Source organism: Gopherus evgoodei, chromosome 10, assembly GCF_007399415.2.
Source record: "Gopherus evgoodei ecotype Sinaloan lineage chromosome 10, rGopEvg1_v1.p, whole genome shotgun sequence".
Classification (NCBI taxonomy): domain Eukaryota; kingdom Metazoa; phylum Chordata; order Testudines; family Testudinidae; genus Gopherus; species Gopherus evgoodei.
In genome coordinates this window covers 63,314,087-63,338,368 of record NC_044331.1, presented here as the reverse complement: position 1 = coordinate 63,338,368, position 24,282 = coordinate 63,314,087, and the positions used below count along the sequence as shown (strand labels likewise).

The window sequence follows — 24,282 nt, the reverse complement described above, 5'->3', positions numbered from 1 at the left end:
TGGCCCACGGTGAATCTTCTCTGCAAAATCTCTTGGGGAGATTTTCAAGAAGGCTGATCATGTACCAGGAGGTGGAAGAATCAGTGCCTGATATTATTCTGAAGGGTAAATCTCTTGGCTTCATTGACTGCTTTTGCTACTTGAGTTCTATGATCAAAAAGAATCTTGACTGTCAGACTGAACTAAGAGAACCAGAAAAGCAGCTAAGAATTTTTGGGCTATTAGAGAAACGTGCATGTAATAACAGCAAACTCTCAACTTGGTTGAGGATGCAAATCTAAGACTTGCATGCTGTCACTGCTGCTCTATGGCTCAGAAACATGGACTATGTATGCTAGGCACATCAGGAGACTGAACAGCTTCCACATGAGATCCCTGCACAAGATCCTGAAAATAAAGTGAGAAGACAAAATACCAAAATGCCAAAGTGCTGGAGGGTATGGCATTGACTCACTTAGAAACTACTACCAGGAAGAGGAGGTTGCGATAGCGTGGTCATGTCAGGAGAATGGGAGGAGACCTTATCCCCAAGAATATTTTGTACAGTGAGATTCGAGCCGGCTCTAGAAGTCAGGGTTGCCCTTTATGGAGGTACCACGATGTTTGCAAAAATGATGTGACGTTGTTCAACATCAAGGCAGACAGCTGGGAAGAGCACACAGAATCCCATTTGATTCGGAAGGAACATCTGGCAAAGGCTGCAGTTCAACGTGAAGTGGCTTTGATCCAGAGGATGGAAGCAAAGCAAGAAAGAAGAAAGCAGCATGCTGTAATCTTGGAATCCAACTCAGACAACACATGGATCTGTGAAACTGGTGTCGTGCTTGAATTGTGCTTGTCAGCCATAAGTGGATTCATCAGTCACTTCCCCTTCTGTGCCAATGGGATACCGCAGATCCAGATCCTGAAGATTGGTACTGGGATCAGTACTGGAGTCTGAGTCAGGTGCTGCCCAATGGGACAGAGGTACCCTTCTTTTAGAGGCCACCAAGTAACAGTATTTCAAGTGAGGTCCTGGCATCATGGGAAATCCCCATGGGTTCCCAAAGGGCCACTGCATTGGTATAGGCCAGTGACGACTGGGCCAAGCAGTCAATGATACTCCTATGGGGTAATGCTGACAGGAGGGATACTAAGGGTGACTCCTCGGATCAGAGGAGTAAGACGCAACCTTCAACTCCAACGACAAGCCTTCCTCCAGGGATCATGGAGGTGCAGTTCCAACCAGTGCCAGAGATTGGTGCTGGGGTGGGGAAGCTTGTACCAGGGCCAGCAAGGATGGTTTCCCTCTGGACAGTACTGTGGGGCCTGGAACTGGATGGCAGCTTGGGGCTATGTGCTCCCTCCTGCCCATCAGCACCGACACTACCAATTTCTGTACTGCCAGCAATGGTGGTATTGAGCACACCAGCAGGTCTCTGACTGTGGCAAAAACCTCCAGCCGCACTGTTCTCTGGTGCTGACAGTTCATCCGGGGCTGGACTCAACAGTGCCTGTGAATGGGCCAGAGTCAATGGTGCTGCCTGCAATGCCCAGGCAGAGGAGTGGCCTGACCTTGATAAGGAGTGTCAGGGACGGGCGTGTCAACCCCTCAAGATGACTTCAAGGGTCACCCAAGAACTGCTGAAGAGAGGGTGGCCTTTAACTTAGGCTTAAAAACAGAGGTAGTGAAAGAATCTGGGTTCCATAGCCTGGTCAGCATCTTGGCCACTGCAGGCCAGTCGAAAGTGGCCCTTCCTCTCAATGAGGCCATTATGGACCCAGTGAAAGCCCTGTGGCAAACCCCTGCCTCCCTCCCCCCACATCAAAAAAAGCCAAAAGGAAGCACTTTGTGCCCATCCAGGGTTATGAGTTCCTATACTGTCATCCCTCCCCGGAGGTCCCTGGTGGTCTCCGTGGCCAATGAAAGGGCAGATGGGGCCTGCAAGGAGTAATGCCTAAAGCAAAAGACTCCAAGTAGCTGGCTCCTTTTGGTAGAAAGGTTTATTTTACTGGAGGGCTACAGTTTAGGATCGCACATGTTGCCTAAATCAGAATGTAGGTGCCAAATTTTAAGGGGCCATGTTTGAACATTTGATCTTTTGGATGTAATATAAAAATGTAACCAAATTTGGATTCCTATTTAAATAAATGTATTTGTTGTGTGTATATACAGGAAGCCAAATCAATTGTTTTCATGGGCTTTTTAATGATTAGTACTCAGCCTCAGGCATATGAGCCTAAATTTTCAAGTTGTTAGGAATTTTTGATGTACTATTCACCTTAAGAGTGCTTAGCACTTTCTGAAAATCATCCCCTTCAAGGCACCTCCTGTTGGGCACTGAGAATCACTAGTCACTTACACAAATATAGGCAATGATTCTAGAAACACTTGTATATGCACTTAATTTCACATATATGAGTAATCCTGTGACACAGAGGCCTGTTGGCAAAGGGTCCCTGTTCACTGTGAACAACGCTCATCTGAGATCTGACAAACTCGCTACACCAACCACGTGTCTTGCAGGGTATACTCTATTCGTAAAGGGTAACGGCCAACTGATACTTAGTAACTTGTCAAGCCTCATAATCCTTGTGAGGTGTATTTATGGGTAATAGTTAAGGAATTACATAACTCTTTGGAAAGTAAGCCGTGTGGTGTTCGATGTAAATGTGACAGGACGATATCCTGGACAAACTTTAACTTAGTTAAACCTCATTGAACTAAGTTTAACATTTTTGGAGTTCATTGTATTTAAAAGGCAAGTGTCTAATGTATTATTGTGACACTGTATGTTACTACTTTAGGAGGAATGGTGTATGCTAATATAATTCCTCAGGTTATCAGCCCTTTGAAGCTAACCACTGGAGAGGTTCGCATATACTAGGTCAAACTGGATTCTCCAAGGACCAACAAAGAAAAGAGTTCTAGCTCAAAGCCTGTTTAAAACCAGGCTAAACAGCCTTCTGATGCAGCAAACGGACAGTACCTCTGGTTCATGGAGGGCCCCGATCATTAGGGAAGGATTGGAAGGACTTGGCTCCCTGAGGTCCAATTAGGCTGTGTGCTAGCTCTGAACTGAGGCTCTTATGAACTTGTGAGCATAGAAGAGGCTGCTTTGTGGGGATTTGAAGGACTGTTCCTGCAAGAACCCATGTTAGAATTGGGGTGATCTCTACTTAGCTTATTAGCATGCGTGTAGATTCTTTTACTGCTTTTAACAGGTCTTCTCTGTAATGCTTTCATCACAAGAATAATGTAAACGTGCATAGGAAGTGTTGAGTGGTAAGCTATAACTGTGGCAATCACTCTGAAGAGACAGCAAGCAGATCTGCTTAGGCAGTCTGTCTTTTGCTGGGAGTAACGCAGTGAAGGCAGGGAACTGTGCAGCCTGACAATACTCTGATCAAGACGGAGAGAGAGACATGAGTCTCCACCCAAGAAAGACAACAGCTGGGGAATTGGAAGCCTGACTGGAAACAAACAGTCCTGGGAACCTCGAGAACTGTTACAAATACCTTTAACATCAGTGGCACTACTTGTGCTTAAAATTAAGAGATGCATAAGAATTTGCAAGACAGGGATCAAAGCCCATAAGTTCATAAGCAACCCTATGAAAATTTTAATGCCATGTCCTTGATCTATCTGAGAAAAGTCATTGGTTGGTTCTTTAGAAGGACTGAGCCATGACATACATGCTGGCGCACACAATACATTTTAACATGATGATGAGCTTGTGTTCCATTTGCAACTTTCAGTGCTCTGGGATTCTGGGAGTCGTGATAGAACTGCCAGTATTTTTAAAAATTGCGATAAGAGGGTAGTTTATAAAATATTCAATCTAAATAGGTGTCCAAATACTTGTATCATGACTCTCTACAATCAGTGCTGTGGTTCAACTACAAATTTACTTGGTTTGATGCAGAAATTATTGGTTGTAGTCTGGACTCCACTCCATTGTGCTCCGCTCACTAAACAAGGCATCCTTCCTTATGTTTAAGGTCAGGTGATCATTAGATGATCATAATGGTCCCCTCTGGTTTTAATAGCCATGAGTTACATTTGTTTACAATATTACAAAGATGTGTGCAATGCAGAGAGGCTTTTGGGGAACATTTAGAGATTTAATTGAAGGAAGAGGAAATAGGGTAAAATTGTTTCTTTAATAGTGACATAAAGCCAACTAGACAAATAACTAGCAATGTTATTTACAGTGTTGCTAATCCTGCATGCTGTCCTCCAGCAGTCTATGGTGCCTGGATTAGGGATACAAAGCCAATAACACTAATTTTGCCCACTCCAGCAAACCACTTGAATTAGGTACACCTCTACCTTGATATAATGCTGTCCTCGGGAGCCAAAAAATCTTACCGTGTTATAAGTGAAATCACGTTATATCGAACTTGATTTGATCCGCTGGAGGCTCAGGACCTTGCTGCTGTATGTGATGTCAACATACTCTCAAAAAGTGAAACAATAATTCCTTTAAAGACTAGCTTATGTTGGCGTTCCTGATGTGTCACAAATGTTCTCTTTACTATGAGGGTTGGGCTGAACAACATGAATCCAACAAATACTGCTGCGTACATTGTTAGCGGGCCATGTAGGTTTTAGGAGAGTCAGGCTAATGCACAAAAGTCATCTCTAAACCTAATTCTGACCTCCTTCCACAGGCAGATGTCCCACTGACTTCCGTGGAAGTTTTGCCATGGTGACATATTCAGTGTAACAGCCTGGGTGAAAGTTATTAAGTAGCTTATGAAGTCAGACTATTGTGGAGAATTGGCAACAGCATTAATTTGGAAAAAGCAGAAATAGTCCTCTTAAAACAATTCTGCTACAAATTCAGCCTGCTAACACAGATCCCCACCTCCCCTGCTTCTACTGCCTCCTATGGCTCCTGATTGCAGCCTAACTGCAGAGGTAATTGACTATGAGATAACTTACTACAAACTTTTTCAAATGAATTGATATCGTATAAAGTGTGCAATGATTTTGTACTTTCAATTCAATAACTCTCTGCAGATTTGAAAAAAACACAGTTATTAGATCACTATAATGCAGTTTCTGAAGTGCTTTAACAGCCAAGCTCTAATGTTTTTTCAAAAATTACATTAAGAGACAGAACTGGTCTTTCTCACAGAACACTTTGGATTGATTATAGGAAATTCCAACTCCTGGGGTAAGCTGGAGAATTTTGGATCTAGTCCTCAGCTCTCCCAGTCTTTAGGCCCATCTTTAATGATAGCTGATTCTGTCTAGCATAGCGGACCTGATTCTCCACTGTTTCTCATTGGCCTAGCCCAAGGATGGCCAACCTGTGGCTCTTCAGAAGATAATATGCGGTTCCTAGCAGGAGCTGCATATTATCTTCTGAAGAGCCACATGCAGCTCCAGAGCCACAGGTTGGCCAACTCTGGGGAAAAAATGGTGGGTGCTCAGCACCCACCAGCAGCCTTATCAGTCCCCACTCCCTCCCCTAGCGCCTCCCGCCTGCCATGATCAGCTGTTTTGCAGCATTGAGAAGGCTCGGCGGGGAGAAGGGGGAGTAGAGAGGACGTGGTTCACAGCCTCACCTCTCCCTCCCCCAGCACCACCACCTCCCTCCCTGTGCCTCTTGACCGCCACGATCACCTGTTTTGCGATGTGCAGGAGGCTTGGGAGGGGAGGAGGAGCTAGGACACAACTCACTCAGGGGAGGAAGCAGGAAGAAGTGGAGTGGAGGTGCCGGTGGGGACTTGGGGAAAGGGGTTGAGTGGGAGTCGGGATCTGAGACAGACCAAGGGGTCCAGCACCCCCTAGCCAGCACCAGTGTCTCCTTGAATAAACCTGGTGTGGAAATTTTTAATCAAAATCTTTCTTACACCATCTAGCAGTGGAAGACAAGTGCAAACAGAAAAGAAAATACACAGATGAAAATCGAGGCTTCCAACAGGAGTGGGAGAATAAGTACTTTTTCGTTGAACGCAAATGGTAAGGCCATGTATCTTCTTTGCCAGGCGTGTATCTCTCGGTTCAAATCTTCAAACTTGCAGCATCATTTCGCTTCTAGCCAAGTGCTTATGGATTGAGAATTCCCACAAGGTTCTGAACTCTGCACTTTAAAACTGAAAACTTTGAAAAAACAAACAGATGTAGAAGCCCAGTACTTCACCAGATTTGCCAACCAATCGCAGACTGTAACGTTAGCCTCCTATTATGTGGCCTGGCACACAACCCATGTAAAAAAGCCCTTCTCTGAAGGAGAGCCTATAAAAACATGCCTCGTTGTGGTTTCAATCCTGTCACCAGAGAACGAGAATCTACAGAAGAAAATTTCTGGCCTGCAGCTTTCACACCACACAATAGAACGCAGAATCTTTGACCTGAACAGTGACATCGAATCGCAATTGCTCTCACAACTTCAGCAGTGTGAGTATCTGAGCATCACTTTGGATGAGTTGTGCAATGCACAGGATAAACCTTATTATTGGTATTTGTCCGCACCGTGTCTGACGACTGCGATGTAAGGGAAGAATTCCTCAATATCATGTCACTAAAGGACAGAACTTGTGGATGAGATCTAAAGGAGATGTTGATGTTGGTAGTTGTGAAAAGCCACTTGCCTTTACAGAAGCTCACTGCCATTGCAATGGATGGGCTTCGTCCATGTGGGGATCTGCGAATGGATTAGTAGGGCATTGTAAGTCTGACGAGAGCCTTCCTGAATTTTGGACATTTCACTGTATTATTCATTGGGAGCAACTGGTATTGAAAAATCTCAAATCTGATCATGTCATGAAACTTGTCTTGCACATTAAGTGCATTTGAGAGAATGAATTTCACAACTACAGACAATTTCAAAATCTAACTGAAGAACTGGATGAAGACGACTCCCCTGACAATTTGCCATTTCACTGTGCAGTTTGATGGCTCTTGAGCGGTAAAATTATTTCCCAGGTTTTTTTGAGCTTCTGGAACCAGTGAAATTGTTTATGGAGGAGAAGCACAAAATACACCCCGAGCTTACATATCCTGGATGGGTTCTAGACTTGGCATTTCTTGTAGACATGATGCTGCTATTGGATAAACTAAAGGTGGACTTACAAGGAAAATTCCAGTTGCTGTCTGATCTAGTGCAAGGTGTATTTGTGTTCATGAACAAACTGCAGTTGTTTCACAGACAAATGCTTGAGGAAGAGCTGATACACTTTCCCTCAATATCACAACTTCAAGCCAGATCCAAAGAAGATGCAGCAGAACCCCTAAAACAGAGCACAACTAGGTATGTGGCGTGATTAAAGATCTTAAGGACAGTTTTGAGGAAAGATTCCAAGATTTGCAGCAGAAAAGACCTCAGATCAGATTTCTGATTAACCCTTTTTAGTGTTGAAGCTGATTGTTTGAAGCCTCCTTTAGTCACTGATGAGGCAACATCCCAGATGGAAATAATAGAACTTCTGGAAGATGACTGATTGAAATCTGTTCAGAAGACAAAGCAGACCCTTACTTTCTGGAAATCTGTACCAAAAGATAAATACCCCAACATCAGAGGTGCAGCACTAAAATTCATCTGTATTTGCCTCGACTTGTCTTTGTGAGTCTGTTTTCTTGACCCTCAAATGTGAAATCCAAGCACCGATTCATTTTGACAGACAGCCACTTAAGAGAACTGCTGCGTGTGAGCACAACTGAACACAAACCAACTTCAAGGGAATTGCTGAAAGCAAAGATTGCCAGAAGTTCCACTAAGTAAAAGATTAAGTTATTGTTAACTATACATTCTAAATGTATAATAAATATACATTATCAACTTTATATAATTATATTACTGTGGCTCTTTGGCAATGTGTGTTGGTAAATTCTGGCTCCTTCTCAGGCTCAGGTTGGCTACCCCTGGCCTCGCCTTTTAAGTACACAGGAATATCTGCCTTCTCCTATCATTAAAAGTGGTGGAGGAAGGGTAGAGGTAATCCTTACTGCTTTGAAGACACTACCTACAGAGTGGAAGAGCCTAACTCCAGTGACTTGAATTGTTATCCCTTGTGCGAAAGCAGCACCAGGCCACCACACATATGATCCTTCAGAGGACATGGGAGCTTAGTACAGAGCAAAATCATTCTTTGCTGTTTTACAGTAACTTCAAAGTGTGTGAAGAGCCAAGCCTCCCAACACCTCTGTGGTGCAGGCCCTCACTGAGAGCCCTGCTTTACAGATGGGGTTAGGCGGGGCCAAGACCTCGCACTGTCAATAGCAAACCTGGAAGCAGAGCCCTGGACGCCCATCGCCTGTGCTCTGCTTGCTAAACCAGGCAGCCTCTCAGCTGTTTGTGATCGTGCCCTGCTTCACGGGGCTGAACCCTAGAGGTCCTTTCTAGCTTTAACCCCCAGGGAGGAAGTGTGATGAGGAAGTGCAGAAACTCCTTGGTTGAGTGCTGCACAGCAGGCAGAGCAGGGGAAAGGGCCTGGGTGGGGAGCACGAGCTGGGGAAATTAAAGCAAACTCAAGGTAGCTGCTGCAGGGGGAGTCTTTAGGCTAGTGAGCACTGGAAGCCACGTATCCGGCATGTCCTTAAACCTCCATAGCTACCTTCAGGGCTCTTTTTTACGTGCTTGTCTGTGGTTTTAGGCACACATTCAGTCACCTGAGAAGTGGCACTTTGGCAGAGAGGATGTTGCTGCCCTGGGTGAGCATAGAGGAGAAAAGCTCACTAGTTTGGTCCCCCGCCACGTAAGCACCTTCCTTTCAGCCCCAAAGTCTTGGCCCATTTCCCTACATGGCTGTAATTACTGCAGCAGGAATGGATCACCTGCAGGGCACTCACTGCCCAGGATTGTTCAGGCTGTGTGACCTCTTTTGATGCCAAATACTCCAGCTTCCTCCGGAGTGACCCTTTTCTGATAGGTTAGAAATGGTCCTTGTTGGGTGGGAGCCGTAGGTCTAAAACGTTATCAAAGAACTCTGAGTGGCTGAGATGTCCCCCCCTCCCTCCCATACACACACCACCACCCGCTCCCCCGGTCAGCCCCTCCCCTGGCTGGAAGAGGGGAGCTGAAATAGTCAGGTCCTGCTTTGTGAAGAAAGTTTTCTTTCACTGCCTGGCTCAGAGCTGCCTCTGAGAGGAGGACTGATGTGGGTTTGTTATTGCTGGGCTAAGGAGGCACTTTGGATTGTCATGGGGCTGCATTCAGTCCTTTTATTCTGCGTGATTGTCACAGGAGTGCCTAGGAGTAAGTAGAAAAAAATATTATTTCCTCTGCTAAAATCTGCTTGCTAGCTCGCCAATGCAGTGTTTCTGCACAGCAGTGATCTCACTTGCAAAGCATCTGGGAGAGTGTAAATTAAGTTGGGACTTGCAGTTCTTGTAGGAATACTTTCTTGTAGTAACTTTGTCTTGGCTTTCTGTACATCAGTTCTGTATTGCTGGCCTGCCTGGGTGGTGCTTTTGCAGGTGGGAGGGTATCCTGCATGTTAAAGAGCACAGTATTACTGTATCTTCCTTCAGCATTAGTTGGGGAAGCCCAGGAAAATGATAGGGCTGCTATAGTGGATATGTGCACTCATTACAGAATGATTGGAGTTTATAAAAGGCTGCATTAGTTTGATGATTAGAAATGATGGTTACTACAATATCTTGAAAATGAAAGGTTCTTAAACTAGCTGCGAATCAGGGAAACTAATAATATTGTCCATTTTGGTTGAAAATAGATCCGAACACATGCTGTTTCCTAAATGGAAAACAAACTAGAAACAATAAAATAAAATGAACTATTCACAGGACTCTGCTCCCAGTCAGAGACCTAAACTAAATGGCTAGATTTTCCAAAGGGCTCCGCACGCCTCAGCTCTGTTTGCTTAGCTTGGTGCTGAGCACTTTTGACAATCTGGCTGTATCATTTAGGTTCTGACAGCTCTTTTGAAAATCTGGCCCTAGCCGTGAGTGCTGAACATTCTTGAAAATCTGGCCCTCCATGATTAAAGTGAACCGTGTGCGATTTTTGTGTGTGTTGCATTTATTTCTATGCTCTTACAAAGGAAATTGCTGATTTATTGCATTTAAAGGCCATTAACTTGACAATGAATCTTTCTACGCTTCCAACCAACTTTTTCAAGAAAGAAAAAAACCATTCAAATTTTCCAAAGAATTTCCAGACCCAAACTTGGTTATTTAGATTTGTATGGCTGCAATTTTTTCTTTTTGTGTATTTTAAATTTCTAATGAGATTATGAGAAAATGAAACAGAATAATGTTGTTGCTTTCCAAAAGCAGTGCAGTTGGAATCTTAAGGTTGGTTTATACAGGTATATAGATTTAGCAAGATTTTCTAGTCCTAGAATGTTGTTAGCAGGTGTGGTCAATTAGATAGACAACATCATTCCAGAAATCTTCTTGCTTTCTACTTACTGACTGAACTGAGATAAAGTTTATTTAAACAACAGTAACCAACTCATTTGCATTTTGCTCTTTTAGTTCAAGTTTGTACTTCCATAAGGGAGTTCAGTTTCTGCAAAAATGTAACAGAATCTTGTATAGGAGGAAAATAAGTGAGTGATAAATGTATTTTGATAGAAAAGTAATTTTACTCTTCTGAGAATTAAGCTCTAACTCTACTTCAAGAATGATACAAGAAAAGACACCAAAGGGAAAAGCTGCTCACTTATTTTTGTTGCAAAAACAGTGAATTTTCCCCTAGCAGTTTTAAAGTCTATATGAAGTGAAGAGAAAAGGGGTTTCAATCAAATAATCTGAATAGATTTTTTAAATGAGCTAGTTTGCCAAAAGGATTTCCTTAAGGCAGATGGAACATATGAAATATACAACAGCACAGCAATGGCAAGTAAAGAGAGAGGTATTGTTAACTGTTGTCTCCTGTACGAATAATTGACCTAAGGGGCACGGAGGACCTTTGGTTATAACTGGAGGGTATGTTTCATTAGCACAGAACTTGTGGAAGAGGTGTAAATACTGCTGCTGTTCTTAATACTGAAGGGAATTATCTTAAACCAAGTTTTTTATAGATTATAGCAAGCTAACGTTGGGTGCTTTTTAAAGAGGTTTAATAGTAAATGATTTATTATAAAATTAGCAAATTCACCTTCATTTCTGCCCAGGCATATGAAGTGCCATAAACAGTAGTGAATCTGCATCACCCATCTGATTTTGGCTGTTTTTACTGTACCAGCGTGACCAAGGTTTGTTAATAGAATACCCGGGACTCAGTCCAACACTGTTTGTTCCTAGTGAATTCCAAGGAAGTTTGGTGTGTGCAAGGAATGCAGGATCAGGTCTTGAATGGGGGTCATGTCCTAGAAGCATCCATAAAAGGGGCTATTCTCATCACAGTATATTTAGTTAACTCCCACTTATTATAACAGTGGAAAAGGCCTATTGGGTCAGATCTTCAGAACTATATTGATATAAGTGCCCATTGGATGGACAAAACCCACAAATCTATGGACCTTTTGTTCACCTGATTTTTCTCCGATGCAGCCTAACTGGTTATCTGAATGCCCAGTCCTGATGTTTGTGCATGCAATTGCAGAAATTGTGCAGGCAATGTGTCACACATGTGCATGCCTAATAGACGATGAAAATCTGACTCTGTTGTCCTGCTCCTTAATGGTTTTTGATCTAGTGCTTTGTCTAGCTGTGTCTGAAACAGATCAAGTGATGGGGATTCTGCCACTTCCTTTGGAAGATCATTTCAAAGTCTAAGCATGACTGTGAGCTATGCCATTAGTTTTAACGGACACTGTACGTGCACTGAGATTAAAAAGCAGACAGAGTATCTGTATGTAATAAACCAAACTGCTCTCTCATTTATGCCTGCCTAACTCTGGCATCAGTCCATTCATTTCAATGCATTTGCTCTCACATCTCTAGAGAGTCACTGCCCTCTCCATGAAGCTGAATGAAAGTCAGGAAGGAGAATAGACTCTCTAGTGTTCAGGGACGGATGAAACAACAAAAAGTCCTTGTGAGGTGATGTTTAGTGTTTGCTCCTCAGGGTGCCGGCATTGGAAAAGAATAGCTTTAGTGTGGAAACTTCCTGCTGTTCATGCTTCAAATGACACTTGCATTCTCTCTTGGGGTATGTCTACACCATGGGATTATTCCGATTTTACATAAACTGGTTTTGTAAAACAGATTGTATAAAGTCGAGTGCACGCAGCCACACTAAGCACATTAATTCGGTGGTGTGCGTCCATGTACTGAGGCTAGTGTTGATTTCTGGAGCGTTGCACTGTGGATAGCTATCCTGTGGCTATCCCATAGTTCCTGCAGTCTCCCCTGCCCATTGGAATTCTGGGTTGAGATCCCAATGCAAAAACAGTGTCACGGGTGATTCCGGGTAAATGTTGTCATTCAATCCTTCCTCCATGAAAGCAACGGCAGACAATCATTTTGCGCCCTTTTTCCCTGGATTGCCCTGGCGGACACCGTAGCATGGCAACCAAGGAGCCCATTTTGCCTTTTGTCACTGTCACCGTATGTGTACTGGATGCTGCTGACAGACATGGTACTGCAGTGCTACACAGCAGCATTCATTTGCCTTTGCAAGGTAGCAGAGACGGTTACCATCCCTATTGCATCGTCTGCCATGCCATTGTAAATTGGCGATGAGATGACAGTTATCAGTTGTTCTGTACCGTCTGCTGCTGTCATGGGTGCTCCTGGCTGGCCTCACTGACAAAAATGGGAATGACTCCCCGGGTCATTCCCTTCTTTATGTTTTGTCTAAAAATTGTCAGTCAGTCCTGCCTAGAGTATGGGGCAAGTGTACTAGAGAACCAGAGAGCACAGCCACTCCGGGTCAGAGCCCCAGAGATCGCACAGAAATGATGAGTTGCATGCCATTCTAGGGGGTGCCCCTGCAACAACCCCACCTGTTGCTTCCCTGCTCCCCCAACCCTCCTGGGCTACCGTGGCAGTGTCTCCCCATTTGTGTGATGAAGTAATAAAGAATGCAGGAATAAGAAACACTGACTTTTTAGTGAAATAAAATGAGGGGAAGGAAGCCTCCAGCTGCTATGATAGTCCAGTGCCTAGAATTCTTCTAGGTGCTCCTCCCCAAGGCGGGCAAGAATGGCAGAATTAGGCCCTTAACTAAAGTCTTTCCTTTCTTCTGTTGGTAAGAAAAGTAATTACATTTTCATACCCACCTGAGCAAATCTACCAGGGGATTGTTATGTATTTACATTACAGTAGTGTCCAAAATGTGCTTGGTACGGTACAGACATTTAGGAAGACATGGGCTGAAATCCTAGCCCCATTGAACACAATGGCTAAACTCCCACTGAGGATTTCACCCATGAGGCCTGCCCTGAACAGCTTACATAATGGCTGATGGTAATAAACAGAGGATGAGGATGAGAGTAAGTTAACACATCTCTGTGTTCTATTTAAAGGTAGCTATACTCAGAACATTAATATAATTTTGCTGTAGAATAACTCAGCGGGTCTCAAAATTTCTCTCATTGTAGAACACTTCCCCTCTAAATCCCGTACTTTCCCCTCGGCAACTATAGAGCTTGGTTAGATGAAAGAATAATATGAAAGTTTTAAAGAGACAGTACCATTTCTGAGGTTGCTTTGGTAAATCTCTCTTATTCCTGCCTCTCAGTTTATGTTTGTGCTGTTTATTTCCTCTCCTGGTGTATAAGGAGTAATTTAATACTCCCAAATCTCTCCTCTTGAAGCTTCCAATGCATTAAGCACTCTAGGTCATTCTGTACTTGGTTTTGTTTATCTATGTGTGCGCTATGCTGGTGGTACTCTAACTTCGGTGTTATCAGAAAATTTAGTCACAGCCACCTTTACAGTAAAGAGTAGACATGAGGTGGTGCAGGGTTTTTTTTACTTTAGATGGTCAGAAAAGTCTCCTTTTAAAAATAATAATAATTAATAATAATTAATAATCCTGGTCAGTTAGCACTATTTACTGGTGCTGTGCTGATTACTGCCAATAGAAAAGAATGACAAAGTACCATTTTGCTTGAAAAGGATCTCTTTTCTATTCAGCAATCAGTTCCACCACGAGTGATAGGAGACATGTATCTTGGCCTACAATGTCTTGTTTGTCCTTTGCTTATTAGGCCTTGTCCAGTGCTATTTTCTGTGATTTTTTTTTTTGTCAGACCTTGGACAACTTAGCAGGAAAACAAGTTTTGGCCTCACCAGCCTTCCATGAGCCTTATATTGAGAAGGCTAAAGTATACTTGGTTTGTCAAGAAGATTAAAAAACAAAACCTGATTTGAGAGTTCTGGGGAGGGATTTTTTATGGCTGACTGTGAAGTCATTTGTTCTAAAGGCTGCAGTATGTCTAATGCATGTCTTGAAAATATCAGTGGTGATTGTGGAATCTAGAAAATAAAAATATAACTCCCAAGACATTTCCAGGGTGTGGCTAGAAGGCATTTATTTAGATATGGTTATAATGAGGTGTGGTAGAACTTGTAAAGAGGAATCTTGCATTTTGCTTCCACCGATCTAACCAGAGTAATTATTCTCTAATTCAAGCACTAAGAATTAAGATCGTCAACATATGCTGGAAAAGCTCTAGTGGAAGATGGGACTTTTCTCATCTTATGGGCGAGAAACCGGAAACGTGTTAGTCGTCTCATTTATTTGCTTGTGTTTTCAAAAAGTGTTTATCCTCTTCAGAGCAGAAGAAGGAAGAAAGGAAAATCATGAGTGTTAATGTGCATATAGTTACCGATGGTTTAACATCAACAGAGGTGGACCAAAACCACCACTCTGAGGCTGAACTCCCCTGAATGAACGTCAGGCCTTCATTAGAACTTTGACTCCTATCTCTCTAAGCAGCAGCATCTAAACCCTGCTCTTAATACACAGATCTCCACTTTGCTGCTCAGGCCTGTAATAATGCTGGTGGTACAAAGGAGACAAGACTCTATTGTTATGCATACAATGGTGGTTCTTCACTTGGAGCTGCCAGCCAGACACAGACTGTCCCTCTGGTTCTCTGGCTCCCAGAATAATGAGGCAGAACCTGTGCCAGTGGGTCTCATAACAGAGTCCTGGCCTGGACTAACAGTCATGGAATGAACTTCTGACTCCATTATGTGGCCCATTTCACTCACACATTAAAGCTTCTGATCTGAGGATTGTAAGAATATTTTATATTGTGAAAGATGTTGGCTTCTACCCAATTTAGAAAAGAGATGATGTTCAAATGTTGGAGCTTTTATCCTTTGCCAGAAAAGAATGAAAAATCATTGTTACAAAATGATTGTGTGATAACGAGTCCCTTGCTGAATATGGCGTTTTCCCCTAATAAAGTCTTTTCAGTAATTGCTATTCGAGGACTTTGCAATGTATGTTGCTGCTTTAATCTTAGTGTTATTGTAAATGAACAGTTACAGTATCAGTCACTGAAGCCGCCGATAGATTTTTTTTTCTTAGTGGATTTCTACAATTAATTCTGATTTATTGTTGCAGGATCGCAGGAGAATTTGAGCCCAGAAGCTGCCTGTATGACTGAGTGTGCTGGTAAGTAAGGCCAAGCTGGTATTCAGAGCAGGTTTATAGTTGCAACGCATGACTTTGCAGTTTGTAACATGCTGGACTTTTCAGTGGGCATTGCTTTATCGGAAGGATGATAGTAATAACTGAGATGAGATTTACTGCTGTTGAGCTAATTTATATTCATGGAGGAAACTGCCTAGCACGGCTGAGTCTTATATTGCACTGAGTTGCTCTAAGTTAACATTCTACAGACTCCGATCACACAAAAGTGAAAACTAGCCTACAGTGCTACAAAATATTCAATGCAAAATCCTGCCCTGTCCTGAGTCTCCTTTTCCACCTCCTACCTGCACAATAGCAAGCTAGGAGAAAGACCTAGCACTCCATCCACAGGGCCTGGCTATTGCTCCTGAGGGTGCTCCACAGACTCAATGTTTGGTCAGCTAGCTTGTGTGCATGCATCAGTAACCAAAGCTTCCTGCTCATCTTGACAGCCGGTGCTTGAGTTCACACTGCTCCTTTACAGAACAACAATAAGAGACTCAGAGAGCGCTCTGATCCCAGGTCCCCCGATATGTCCTGCATAGCTAGTGTGGCTTAGAGTCTTTTTGCTCAGCCGTCATTCTAATCCAACCTCATAATTCCTAACAAAAACCTGGTGTTCTTAGAGGGCTTTCAATTCCACACTGATCCTGCAGGTGGAGCTGATGAAGAGCAAGCATGGCAAATGTTCTGGCCATCTTTTCCAGGCAACACCCTCTTAACCTGATGTGAGAGAGGACATTTTAAACAAACTCTCTTGCTTCCTCTTTACAGTAGTTCCATGGCTAAGATAATGCAACAAATTTGTGATCTTTTAGGGATTTCACCACTGTTGTCATGAATGTCACTGTGCGTGCCTTGGCCCCCAGAACTCATGCTAGTGGAAGGATTACAACTCTGATCCTCCAGCCCGTAAAGTACAGCTTACTATCATCTGAACTAAAGGAGATTCTTCTTTGACTATAGCTGTATAGAGTCTATGACACACACTAGCATTTCTGACTTTTTTAGTAGAGGGCAGCACAGCTCACATGCACTAGCCAGTTCATTACAATCAAGTGGCTATTTTAGATGGCACATCTTGTAGGGGATTGTAGTGAAAGCAGCAATATTACTCTGATGCATGTGTTCAGTAGGAGAAAGCCAAGTCATGCAATCAGATCACAGTTTACATCAAAACCTCTTTATCATTTAAATTGAATCATTCATCATGTAACTGTAAAAGACTTTAGAGAAGACATTTTGAAAGCAGCAGCGTTCCATGTTTCCAGGATAGAGCAAACACATTAATCCTTGCATAGCCACTAAAAAGGCCCATAAGTGCTTTATGGGGTGCTGGGAGGGCTGCTGCACCCCTCTTTTTTGAAGGAGTTTCCCTCAAATACAGGATTTACAGTTTGGTTCAATGGCTCTCAGCCTCCCACTATACAAATTGTTCCAGCACTCCTGCCCTGTTACCTTCTTTTGCTGCTTGCTTTTTTCATTGTTTGCCGGCTATTCTCACTTTGTGAAAGGGAGGGTAGCATTCTATATAATAAATAACTCACCTATCAGTAGTAAATCTATTAAAATACAGCTCTGTTGAAATTGAAATGCTCTGTGAACTCCTGCGGATTTTGGCAAAATCCAGGGTGGTATTTCAAACTGGCAGTTCTGACATAGGGCTTGTCTACACTTACTGCGCTGCAACTGTGCTGCTGTCACACTAGCGACGACACTACATATGCCAATGGGAGAGCTTCTCCTGTCAGCGTGGATACTCCATCTCCCCAAGCCCTGGTCTACACTACAAATTTATGTCAGTGTAATTATGTCGCTCAGGCAGTGGAAGCTCTCCTGTCAGCATAGGTAGCATCTTCACTAAGCACTACAGTGGAGCAGCTATACTGCTGCAGGGCTATAAGTGTAGACAAGCCCGAGAGGTGGTAGTTGTACCAACAGGAGAAGCTCTCCTGCTGACATATCTCATACATAGGAGATTGGTCAGTATAATTGTGTCACTTTGTGGATTTCCCACACCCCTGAGTGATGTAGTTATACTAACATGAGTTTGTAGTGTAGACTGGGGCATAGAAATCATTCCACAGTTCATCTGATAACAGATGTGCAGTTATCTTAAAAGTGTAGGACTCCGAGGGCTTGTCTATACTTCCGCCTAAATTGGTACTGATTCAATCGATGCAGCAGTGTCGATTTTAGCAGGTCTGGTGAAGACAAGCTAAGCTGATGGCAGAGAGTTCTCCCATTCACAACATATGTATGCCATCTCCCCGAGAGTTGGAAGGTAAGTTGGTGGGAAAGCATCTTATGCATTAGTGTAGACCAGCCCCAAGAGACCTCAATTAGTCATCTAGTCCAGTTCCCTGCACTCAAACCAGGACTAAGTCATAACTAGACCATTCCTGGCAGGTGTTTGCCTAACTCACTTTAAAAAATCTCCAATGATGGAGAGTCCACAGCTTCCCTAGGTCATTTGTTCCAGTGCTTAACCACCCTGACAGCTGGGAAGTTTTTACATGTATGAAATGTACTTGGAGAATTGTAAAGTCTTGGTTGTCTCATGTTGCTGTCATCAAAATATCCTGCTTGGAGGGTGGGAAGACTGCTGTGCCATGACACTCGTGGCTTATCGCCCCTCCCTGCTTGTGGTATGATTTGACTCTTAACACTACAGGGCCTTCGATGTCGTGGGCCATAGGGTGGCTGGGTTCTGTGAGAGTGTCCGGCGGGAGGGAGGGCACTCCTCTTCACTGTGACCTCCACGCAGGAGCTCCTGCTGAAAATCTGGCCTCTTGCTTAGGTGCCTAAATGGCCTAAATCTACCAACGTTCTCTTGATTTGCTGATAAAATGTAAAAGTGCACACACAGGTTTTTGGTTGGTTGGTTGGTTTGTTTTTTCCTAGAACACAGTGGGCTGAATTTCCCCAAAGGATCCAGATATAGCTACAGGTATTCAACAGCCACCAATACGTTCCTGCAGGGAAGCATCTACAAAAGGAGTGGTATGTCTCTGGAGAGCACAGTGATCATTGAAGCCCTAGGAAAGTGCCAGATGGTCTTAAAAGTGAGTATTGTCATGAGTTCAACAAGTGCCTCAGTGACTGACTGCAATTAATTGACACAGGAGAGTGCCCCTCCCTAGGGTGGCTGCTCCATAAATATTTGGTTTACCTGCAAATAGACAAATCCCTTGGACTAAACTCCAGATTAAGTGGTAAAGAATTTTAAAGGCTAAATTACATAAATCACTCCCTTCCCTGAGTAAAACTGCTGCTTTACTGTTGTGCCAAGCGAACTGGAGGAGGAGATGTAGCCGATGCCCTTTAACAATCACCTTAGTTTCTTTTATCACTTTCAGATCTGCATCAGCAATTTTAAAATAGCCATGGTTGTTTCTTGCAGAGAGAACTTCTGAAAAGTCTGGGATCTGTTGGGAATAAGGCATGTCTAGCACAGTATAAAATTCACTGGGCCACATTGAACTCAATCGGTAAATTGCCACTGACCGAAATGGAGCATCAGCCCAAAGACTCAGATGGGATGCTTTATCCCGGCCAAATTCAGGTTGGGCATTATGCATAGATGCCCAGCAGGGGGAGCAAGGAGAAATTATTTGTCTGTACCAATTCTGGCTTCCTTTCAAATTCAGAGAGGTTAATTCATAGATTCTGGGCACAAAGACCCCCAGAGGCTCTACGGTGAGCCTTTAGGTCAGGGGAAGGCCCACGCTTTGATCTGTATATGACGTCTGTTTTATTCATGACCGCTATGCACATGCCTTTGCTCATATCATATTTACTCATTTAATATTATATTTACTCAATATTCTTGTTTTACACAGTCGTAATGTTGTCTGAGCACCTAGGTCCTTGCGGGGATAATTTGGGGGAAGAGTCTGTATTCAGTGATGTGTGTGACTGGAATAAGGTAAACTGCTTTTATGGCATATCTGTGCTTTCACTGACCCAGACACTGAAAAAAGGCACAAAAATGTGCTTCAAGTGGAGACCACAACTTTATTAACATATCTAACAACAGACATGGGGATTGAGCAGCTCCCTACAAAATTACTAGCAAGAACTAGGCCAAGGCCGTATCCAAGCAGACCTCAACAGAAGAAGGGGAAGCTACTCCTACCCCATCCATGCCAACTGAATAAAGGGTAGTGGCTGGAGCTGCTATGATCCCCTGCCTACCTCACTTGATGGATAAGGGTCCAGAAGAGGAGTCTTTGAGCTGCATGAGATACTCAAGCCAACACCACCACCCTGCAACATCAAGAACGAAGCCTATTGCCTTTCAGTGCTTGTCTTGATTCAGGCCCGCTTATAACTGGCATTTCCTGCCAAAACTATCTGCACTGGCCTCTCTTTTAGAATCTGCAACAAAAATTAAAACCAAAATAAACAGAGACCCTGGTTCAGCCTCTTGGGCACTGAGAGGCTGCTAGATAAACAGGTCACCACGTGGGCTGCCAGCTCTGCCCTGTGGGACAATTCCTTCCTGACCCCAAACAGTAAACAGCCAAATCCCCAGATACCTAGGAAGTCCAGCAACCAACCCAAGCATACCTCTTCTCCCCCGCCCCCTCCACCGCCCCAGAGCCAATGACGGTAGGCTTAACGCTGGGTGCTTGTGTAATACCCAGCAGGCCAGAAGCCAGTAGTGTCTCCCCGCAACCCCTGAACCAGTCAGATAAGTGGGAAGGAATGTGGCCACCACACCCACACTAACTTGGGCCACAGGATGCTTGGGAGAGGAGAGCCTGGATCCTTCTTCCTCTTACCAAGGACTCTAGAGGTATCTGTCCCCCAGGCCTGATCTGATCAATGCCCCACCTAACTGAGAAGGTGCCCAGAATATGAGTGCTCAGAATTGGACCTATACTTGTTTTTGGTGGTAACTGGTTGACTTACTGATATTTCTATCTGCTGAGTACTCTGTGCCAAAGGATATACTACTGTAAGGCGATAGCTTCACACACCATTTTCTCACTGGCCTACCTCCAGCATCGGCTTGTAACTTCTGTACAAGACACACACATTCCCCCAAGCATGGGAAATGCAGCCTAGCACATTTTGCTATAAAAGTAAAAACAATTGGGGGCTAGGGGGAGAGCATAATAATGTCTCAAAGAAGGCTCAGACAATATGTAATGTTTAACCTGCTGGGGTTACTGTTTCCCCTATTGTACGTGACCCACACAAGATACGAGCCTGTTAGATCACCTGCTGCAAAGCTTTAGCTCAAGCTGCAGCTTGTGGTGTTAGCTCTGGAGGTCCTGGGTTCAGTTCATGGTGTGTTGGCCAAGTATTTTGTTCAAGGCATTGTGTGTAGCCAAGCTCTAGCTTTTCCCTTTCTGTCTGAAATCAAAATGTATCTTTCATACATTAGTCCTACCCAGGCTGGGAGGCTTGTCCCGGATGCAGGTTAGACATGCCCTGTAAAGCCTGATCCTGCAACCCTTATTCATGGGGGGTAAATATCAAGCAAGCAATTCTGGGAATTAATCTGACTTGTGAGTTGTTCACCTAGGTTCAGCTAATCTGCTTGTGTGTGAGTAGCATTGACTTACACGAGTAAGGGCTGGAGAATTGGGCCATTGCTTTGTATTCTATTTTGTGTTTCCTTGTCCTTGTGTGAATTGAAGCCCACGAGTTCCTGTTGACAGTGATATTTGCTGCACTGGCATTTTCCTTCCTAGTTGCAAGATGTACGGATAAAGACAACCCTGGCATCCAGAGAGGAGTCTCTGAAGGAAATGGACAGTTTAAGGTAACATGGCTTCTTACCTGGCTCAGTTCCTCTCTCTAGAAACTTTCTGTAGCAGCATCATATTACCTTTCTCTTACTTTTCAGCTGTCTGTTGAGCAAGCATTGATCAGGATTACAGCATTGTTAACAATAGCTAAGGGCCACATGGTTAAAAAAGATCTCTTTGGGATTTTTGTGTACATTCAGTGGATGATTACCACGATTGGCTGTGCAGTGCATCAGACACCTCGCCGGCTACTTGCATGTAGAGATACCTGATCTTGATCACAATTTTCATAGTTTCTTGCACAAATAGGCCCTGGGTTGCTGAGGTTTTGAAAACCTGACTCTTAAGGTATAATCTTGGAGTATTTATACTTTGCATGATGAAAATATGTTTTGTAGCCTTTACAGGATATTTTTCAAATGTCAGTTTCTTCCTTGTATATTTCTTAGTAGCTCATTCATAGCCTGCTGTTACTGGGCAGCCCCTCTGGCTAGCTAATGTATAGACACTTATGGGGATGACTATACAATAAGACTCTTACAAGCTTTGGGGGGGTGGTATTTTCCCAGAGAGCTGATGTTCCTTGCATCACCAAGAAAAGCTGTTTTGTTGTCTGGTAGGCTGAGCTGGCTAATCTGCCTGTATTGTCCCTGGGCTTGGATTCCCAGCCTTTAAATAACACAGAGGTCTGCACCAGGCCCTCAAAAATATAATTAGTTCAATGCAAAGGGTCAGAAAGAGCACGTTTTGAGTAAATGCATTCATTATGAAAAGCTTTTGTTCCACAATATGAGCATTGATATCGGAGTTCAGATAGTTTCAGGCACAGATGCACCTTCTTCTGGAATGCTGGCTAGGGGGATTTCTGTAGAGATAAGAGCTGTTGTGTCTATTGTTCTCTGCAGAGAAGCCAAAAATGCAGTGGCAGAAATGGTGAAAAAAGGATTCACTGAAGCTTGGCTACTAAAAATAATTATTCAGAACAGTGACACCTTATTTGCATTCTCTTCAGCCTAATGTATATACTGTGGTTTAGCCAGCCCTCCATACATGCATGCAACTCCCACTGAATCTAATGGAACTCACAGAGGCATATCCATGGGAAATACTCACATCTGCCTTGGAGAAAACTTGATCCACAAATGACATTTTTCTCTAAGGCGACTTTTTGCTCTCAGTGGTGGGGAGAATGGTTCATTTGGTAGGGAAGGAGCAAATGAAATGTCTCTTCCATGGATTCTCTCACAGTAGGAGCAATCCTTGTGATAGGAGTACAGTAGAACCTTCTTCATAGGGATACTAGAGACAGTGGTGTTGGAAGAATTTTTGTAATGGGGGGTGCTGAAAGCCAATGAACAAAACTATAAACTCTGTATATGATGGAATCAAGTAGGGGTACTGCTGCACCTCACCAGCACCCTTAGTTCCAGCACCTTTGCCCATGGATGGCCTTTCCTTCCCTTCCCTGTTCAGAGGAATTCCTGATGAACAGAAGTCAACATTTTAATGCTGACACTGCCTACAGCCCCTCATGGCCATGGAATTGTGCAGAAGCACTATCTACCCTGAGAAAGAGACTGAACTTGCTGCCTATATGACCCTGTTATGGTGACCAGGCATGTGTGTGCATCATGGAAGGAGCCATTAACAACAAGTCTGTTGGGAAGCCATTCCTCCCCTTTCTGCATGTACCACAGCTATTGAAGGGCAGCAAGGTATCAGAGGGACAGTTTGTAACTGAGACACACACACCATGCATGGCCCAAGATTCACTGGATTGCCACAAGTCTTCACCATTAAGTGGTATTACTGTCTTCCATTCAGCAAGAGCCAGTGCCATTAAGTATACTTAACCTTAAATGGGTTCCTTGGGAGTTGTCCTGATTATGTCCCAATTAAGTGGACTGTGCTGTGTTTCAAAGCAATCCACTTGATAGTTTGTTTTTTAGAAGTCTTGTAGGGTACCAGATGACTTTGTGAAATAGGAGGGGCTGTTATAAAGTGTGAGAGTATGTGACAGAGTGAGCCAGTCCCATTGGAGGGACACTACCAAGTCAAAATGTCTGCATCCATCAAAGCTCTCAAATTCCCATTGCAGCCGGTGTCTGAACCTCTTTGTTGCAGGGAAGTACTAGAGCAGCATCCACTTCATTTTTCTTTCCATGATGGGAAAATTCTGAAGATCTGCCCCTGGCAACGTGAACAGGCCTGGGTGCTGAACATCAAACGGGGCATTCTCAGCGTTCTTCAGACATCACCTTCAGCTGCTGGCGGTGGAACTGTTGAAGAGGTGTGCGCTGTTGTACTCCAGGCTGGCTTTCAGCTCTCTCCTTTTTAAATGACCAAAAGTTGTTGCCGCTTCATGGCCAGTCAGTAGCATCTGATGGTCTCACTATGTTTCCAAGTGGACACATCATAAAATTGGATCTTTTTGGCATTCTTGTTGGAAGTCTAAGCAGAGTTGGTTCAATTTTGGCTCCATTTTGCTCCAGAGCACAGCAGGGTAGAGTGGTGAAAGGAGACTTGTGCTGTACCTATTCTGTGGCAAAGTCCAGATGTTCCTAACCAAGGGCCTGATTCTGCACCCACTGAAATCAACAGGAGCTTTGTCATTGACTTCAAGGGGTTGGAAATCAGGCTTCAAGGCTCTTAGCTGAGCATCATTTGAACACTGTGTTTGAAAACATAAGGTCAAATTCTGCTGCTTTGCACTAAGGTAAATCTGGAGTAACTCACTGAAGTCAGTGGGTTTGTATGAGTGCAATTCAGCCATATGAAGTCTCAATGGTACTTAAGCATGTGCCTAATATTAAACACGTGGTTAAGTGATGTCCTGATTGGGAATGTTTTTCTGAATCAGGGCTTAAGGTACAAAACAGGTGGAGCAACATGTAATATGTGTTTAAGCAATTATGTAATTAAAAATCTTTCAGATTGAAGTTAAACCATCCAATCTGACTTTTAAAATGCAAGATCACCTCACCAGGCCATTTTAAATGCATGTGCCTGCCCATGGTATCTGTGGCAAA

General features: G+C 43.6%; 1 protein-coding gene across 8 annotated transcripts in view; it reads left to right on the top strand.

Annotated features, from left to right (window-relative positions):
• Nucleotides 1-24,282, top strand: part of LOC115658723 — a 196,434-nt gene continuing 172,152 nt past the window's right edge. For 7 of the 8 annotated variants that reach the window (XM_030578104.1, XM_030578106.1, XM_030578105.1 and 4 more), the window contains exons 1-5: nt 9,067-9,188; nt 15,423-15,473; nt 18,396-18,556; nt 21,197-21,267; nt 23,378-23,543. In XM_030578104.1, the coding sequence (XP_030433964.1) occupies nt 9,089-9,188; nt 15,423-15,473; nt 18,396-18,556; nt 21,197-21,267; nt 23,378-23,543 (549 nt within the window). In that variant the 5' untranslated portion in view covers nt 9,067-9,088. Of the gene's footprint in view, nt 106-9,066; nt 9,189-15,422; nt 15,474-18,395; nt 18,557-21,196; nt 21,268-23,377; nt 23,544-24,282 lie in introns of those variants that run through there. The other variant, XM_030578103.1, reaches the window with a different exon arrangement.